The following is a 6,439-nucleotide window of genomic DNA, read 5'->3' as shown; positions in this document are numbered from 1 at the left end:
TTCTGCGTTTCTGCCTGCGATTTCTGGCCCGCGGGGATTGTTATTTATTTATTTTTAATAATTTGAAACATTTTTGGGGGGGAGGGGGTGGGGAGGGGAGGCTACTTTCTCGGGTTAGTCGGAGACTGCCTATCCCTGTTGGACTCACATACGCGGTCTTCTTTGACCCCCGAGGAAAGGGTGTTTACACCCTTTCTCAAGGATTATTAGTTTTTGTACTAAAAACAGCAGCCGCAGAGACCAGGGAGAAGGCGCTGCCAAACCCTGCGCGACCTGCGGAGGCGGAGTCTGCGCAGTGGGGCCTGGAGGGGGAGAGGGGAGGAGTGCTGCGCTGGGACCCAGTGCGCATGACCGCCCCGCGTTGCCAAGGCAACGAAAAGGCGCCGCCCGCCGCCCGGAAGAGGAGCCGGGCTGAGCTGCGGAATCCCTCAGGGTCCGGTTCTCCCTGGCTCAGGCCTTAACCAAAGCAAAGCAGACGAGGAGCCGAGGGTGATGGCCATCCGCCTAGAAGCTGGGGAGTCCGAGGAGCCACGTGAATGCGCCCAAGTGGACCGCAGGGCCATGGACGACCTCTCTCCCGAGACCCTGGAGTCCTTCTCGGACGAGGTACAGAGTTCCTGTTCATTCAGTTCCCCTGGAGGACCGCTGCCCTCGCCCCAGGTCTCGGGGGGCAAACCTGAGCGTGGAAAGCCCACTGCACGCTGGGAATATCCAGATAAACAATCTGAGCTTTCAGAAAAGAGGTTTAGTCGGAAAAGAATCAGCTACCTCAAGGGCAAAGACACTAACTCTGGCGGGCACCCACCAGACACTCCACCTCAATCAGACATCGCTCCGGTGTCTGACGAACAAATGCATGCCCTGCAGACCTTTTGCACCGTTAAGGTAAACCTGATGCACCACAGAGCTGCCTCCAAAGGGAAGAAGCGCAGCAGGCAGAAGAAGCTGCAGCTTAGATTGGGTGCAGAGGCTTCAGAGGTAGATGCCACCAGCTGTGCTGCCCCCGACGAGCTTTTGAACAGAATGCATTTCAAAAACGTGATGGCAACACTAAAACAGGCGGCAGCGGTTAAGCAACACGTTCCTTCGAGGTGCCCTGATTGTATCAGAAAAAGAGCAGAACTGGCTCAATCCGCCTTCCTGAAACGAAAGAAGACTTTACTGGAGTCACTTCTCCTCCAAGAGAGAATAGATGAGCATCTTCACACTAAAGACTTCCTTACCTTTATTGGAGAAGCACACCGGGGCCTCCCCAGGCTTTCAGATGACCCCAGAATAATCTGGAAAAGACTGAATGAGAAAAGCCAGCAGAGGGACTCTGGTTTGGAAAGGTCGGATCCAGAGCAGAAGATGTAGTGGACTGGAAATAGGGCTTGTCATTCACTGTTTTGCTCTACCACCCCTCAAACCACTTACTCTAACCAAACAGGAGATGCTGTTTATGAATGATAATGTGTAATGTGGATAGATGGTTTTGTTGTGTATTTGAATAATTGTCATCATTTCTACAAGCACTTTGGAAACTAACTTAAAAATTTGCTATGCTTCCTTCACAGATTTGAGGACTAAGAACTTTTGATCCAGTATGTTTTTCAGATTATAGAGGGCAACATGGTAGTTGGGATAGTTACAAAGATTTTACAACAATCCAGGAGAGAGATGCTGGCAATTTTGGACTAGGGTTTTGACAGTACAGATAGAAGTACAGAAACGTAAGAGATACTTAAGGAAGTAATAATTGACAGTCTTGGTGAAGAAATGGGTATGGGGATCTAATGAAAGGTAAATGTTAAAAGTGTTACTGAGTTTCTGACTTGTGTACTGAATGAATAATAATTTCATTAAATTGTATATCGAAACATTAGAAGAGGATGGAAGTGATTAGCAGTGTGATTGTTTGGACATGACTGGTTTGAGATACATTTGGGATACTCACTTGGAGACATCCACTTTGAGAGGCTGAGAAGCATTGGGTTATTTGTGCTTGCAGTCTGGAGAAAAGATTCGGCCTATATATTTGAAATAAAGGGATGGGGCCACGGATCATTGGCACGCAGTTGGGAATTGAAGTCATAGATGTAAGTTCTTCTGGAAGAGGATAGGGTGAGAAGTGAGCAAGGGGTATAACTAACTCCTGAGAAATTCCGCAATTAAAGGCTGAATAGAGGAGAATAAGCCACCAAAGGTTTAGAAGAAATTATCATAAAAGGATGAAAGAAACCAGGATTGTGTAGTGTCACAGAGAGCAAAGAGAGAAAAATATCCAGAAGGATGGATTTTCTAACCATGCAAATGCAACAGAGAGTTCATGTGAGATATTTAGTCACGTCCTTGGGCTCTGTTGATCTTAGCAACAGCCATTTCACTTAGGAGAAATTGGCCAGACAGGCAAAGTAAATTGAGGAATAAATGTAAGGACATGAAAAAGATGAATATAGACTATATCTTGAAGTTCAGCTGTGGAGGAAAAGAGAGGGGAAGGTGGAGGTATATGTATAATTGAGGGAAGAATGCTTGAATAAATTACCTAAAAATACATTTTTTGGGGGCCATATTTTATGAAACTTCTCTTATTCTAATTTCCATTCTGATGAAACAATATCATCCCTGAAAATATCATGGCATTTTGAAAATACATTTATTGAAAAAAGTGTTAGCTGGCATTCTGAGAAATTCATTTTCTATAAAAATACAAGTCCTATAATTAGTAACAATACCTAGAGGCTATTTTTCTACATGCCTAACAACTAAGCTATCACAGTCGAAAAGAAAGTTGTGAAAATCAGTTATAATAGTCTTTGTAACATTCCAATACTATTTGATTTTAGATTTTCATTTATGTATAAAAATACTTTCTCCTACAAAACTTAGCATATTCCCTCATATGAAGTCAGTCAAGTAAAATGGAAATAAAATAATTACCATTTGCATAGTAACTTTTTATTTGAACTGCACATTATGTCATGCTTTATCTTTGGCATCTCAAGATAGCCACATTTCACATAATCAAAATTCTGAATAATTGCCATTTAGAATTCCCCCCCTTAAAGGTCACAATATACTCATTTAGTCAACTAAGCTAGAAGTCATAGTCATCTTTTGTTCCTCCTTTTTTTTAAATGAAAACCCCAAGTTAACTATTCTTTTGGCAAAGACCAGTAGCTCTTTCTTCTTCAATATTTTCTGACCATGACTTCTTACTTCCATCTCATTACCACCTCCAATCCTAGTTTCTCTCTTCAGTGCATTCTCCATATAGTTGTCAGAATTATTTTTCTAATTTACAAATCTGTTCAATTTCCCTGATTAAAAAAAAAAAACCAACTAAATGATTAATCAGTGCCATAGGAATAGTTTAAATTGATTAAGGCCACATAGAGGTTCTTTAATATCTGGCCCAAATTTACCTATTTAACCTCATCTTCTATTCTCCCCCCTCTATATTAAGGCTCTCTATAAGACTTGCAATTTCCTGAGCTCCTTGTGGTTTGCAAGTACACATTCGTTTTGTTACAATTCTCTTAACTGCCTTTTCCAGCAGGTAGACTCCTCTTTTTCCCCTCCTCATATTCAATTATCACCCCCCTTACTGCTCCCCCTCCTCTTCCTTATTTAGTTTTAAATTTTACTGTAACATGGATAATATATTCACACTAGAGGCCCGATGCATGAAATTCATGCAAGGGGCTCGGCCCTCGCAGCCCCAACTTCGTCCGGAAGGTCGTTTGGCTGTCTGGTCTAATTAGCATATTATGCTTTTATTATTATAGATTATTATAGATAGCTCAAAAGTCAAAAGGATATTAAATATTTAGTATGCAAAGTTGCCCTTCCACTCTGTTACCATCCCACTTCATTCTAAGCTAGCCTGCCACACCCCTACTCTTTCAGGTTAACACTTCACTTGCTAGATCATGGGATAAGAGCAGAGGTAGAGAAAATTCAGGGAATCGAGGAGTGGCCACTTACCAACAAGGACAGAGAATTTTTGTATTATAACTAGTTTAACCTTATTAGTGTATATGGCTGACTATTCATTTTACTTATAAGAAGCCACTTATATTAGTTTCTTATATATTTTTTCAGTTTCTTTATGCAAATACAAACACTAAAAATAATTCACTACGTGCTTTCTTTGGTACCTTTTTTTTTGCTATTTTTTTTCTTGTGATAAAAAGGATATAATATAAAATTTGCAATTTTTACTATTGCTAATTGTACTATTTAGAGGCACTAATTGCATTTACAATGTTGTGCAACTGTTATTTATTTCCAAAATTTTTCATTACCCCAAAGAGAAACTTGATTCATTAAGCAATAACTCCCCATTGACCCCTCCTTCCAAGGCCCTAGTAACCTCAAATGTACTTTTTGTCTCTATTTTAGTAGTGCCTCATACAAAACTTTCATGGATGAAAAAATAATTGCATCTAAACTATGAGATTTAATGTCTTTTGCACCAAAAGAAGAAAATAGTCTGGTAGCATACTGTTTTTTTTTGTTTGTTGTTTGTTTTTTGTCGATGTTTTGCCTTTGTATAGCTGTTTTCTGTAAAATTTCTCTCTCACCATGGTTTGGATTCACTTTTTCTTGTATACATGTAATTTTTCTTAGTATAAATTAGTTAAAACTTTAAAAAATATTTTTATTGATTTCAGAGTGGAAGGAAGAGGGAGAGAGAGAGAGAGAGAGAGAGAGAGAGAGAAACATCAATGATGAGAATCATTATCGGCTGCCTCCTGCATGCCCCCTACTGGGGATTGGGCCTCAACCTGGGCATGTGCCCTGACCAGGAATGGAACGGTGACCTTCTGGTTTGTAGGTCAATGCTCAACCACTGAGCCATGCTGTCTGGGCAGTGATAAGCTTTTTGATAAGACATCTTTCCAGGAAGTATGCAGCCAATCACTACAGTATTCATTTAAAAGAATGAACATGAAAACAGTTCTCTGGAATCCACATTTTTAGATGGAAATTTTTTATCTCAATTGTTAATTTTAAAGATAATTTATGACTTTTTGCAATTTTGAAATGGTGTAAAAATTTGTGATGCTTGAAAATAATTTTTATTGCCTCTGAATAAATTTAAAAGGAATGAATATTCTTTCTCCCAAATTTTTATAGTTGCACCCAAGGGATTCCAGTGCAGCTGGGAAGGAAAGCCCATCAGATCAGATGCTAAGAAACCACATATTTCTCCAATGCACTAGAAATGTATCTGGCAACTTGGTACTGAATTATGCAAATATTTAATTTACATAGTTGTAATATATGAATTACATAAAATGCATCTATTTAGTTTACATTTTGTCATATAAATTTTTTTAAAACCAACAAACAAAATTCTTCACCAAGAAACAAATCTATGCATTTAACAAACACAAGAATAATGAAATCCTTGAAAAGAAGTAAGTGATGTTTGAGATTGAGAGAAAAGAAAGTTCAGTCCTGAACATCTGAGTCATTCAAATTCCAATCTCAGAACTGTTTAGGAATGTTTGGGACACCCAGCTCAGAATACCTCCAATTCTAAACATGTTAGTTTAATTCATGATGAAGCCTAATATAGTAATTTAGTTGTTTCTGTAGCAACATAGCTAAATAGGTTGCAAAGAAATAGGAATTTTGGCTCTACTTGGGCATGGGCTCTCCCTCATTTTTTTTCTGGAATTGACAGCTGAAAAATACATTCACAAGTAGTTAATTTGAAAAACAGAAAAGACAGCCTAACAACTATTCTTAGTTGACAATCCCTTTTGCAATAGAGAATTCAGAACATTTCCAATTTGCAGTAGACTCAAATTATAGTGAAAATTGCAAAATTCTCTGAGGGTGGCTTAAATAACCCTAAAGCCAAGTTTTGATGATCTCACTGTTGAGATCTGAATTGAGGTTTAGGAGAAAATAGGTTGTGGTCATCACACCCAAAATTTGCTTTCGATGTCAAGACTGATGACCCCACTCAAAGTCTGAGCAGGTGTGAACAAGTTTATCAGTCACTTCAGGAGGGCTTCTGGGGAGATAGGGCAGGCTCTCAAGCTGATCTGCGAATGGCTTGAGAGATTGGAAAGGAGACTGTCTTGGCTTTTACTATGATTACGGAGTGAGGCTGAGGTGAAGATTTTTACCTGTGGGCTGCAGATTGTCACATGGTTGGAAATTCCTGCCAGTACCAAAGGAGGGCGCACCTGGGGGAAAGGGTCAGGCTTTAAAGTTTTCAATTATCACACATCAAAGATGGAATCAGACTCTTTATAATAATTCCCCTGATGTTTAATTAATGATGGAACTATGCCAAGCATGTTTCATTTAATTAAATTTTAACTTGCTTAAGTGTGGCATAATGGTGCTCTCTGAAGCCTGTAGCCTCACTGGTAAGGGGGTTCAAGTTCCATTGACCACCTTGTTCAAGGGCTCAGCTTTGTGCATTTTAGAAATA

At 39.6% G+C, this 6,439-nt stretch overlaps 1 protein-coding gene across 1 annotated transcript; it reads left to right on the top strand.

Annotated features, from left to right (window-relative positions):
* The first annotated feature begins 433 nt into the window (after positions 1 to 433).
* On the top strand, positions 434 to 4,562 carry LOC307104344 (uncharacterized protein C8orf48). Its single transcript, XM_079779255.1, has one exon. The coding sequence runs from the start codon at positions 493 to 495 to the stop codon at positions 1,354 to 1,356; it is 864 nt and encodes a 287-aa protein (XP_079635381.1). The 5' UTR covers positions 434 to 492; the 3' UTR covers positions 1,357 to 4,562.
* Positions 4,563 to 6,439: the final 1,877 nt, after the last annotated feature.

Source organism: Cnephaeus nilssonii (genome assembly GCF_951640355.1).
Source record: "Cnephaeus nilssonii genome assembly, chromosome: 8".
NCBI lineage: Eukaryota > Metazoa > Chordata > Mammalia > Chiroptera > Vespertilionidae > Cnephaeus > Cnephaeus nilssonii.
This window is presented reverse-complemented; position numbering and strand designations above follow the sequence as displayed.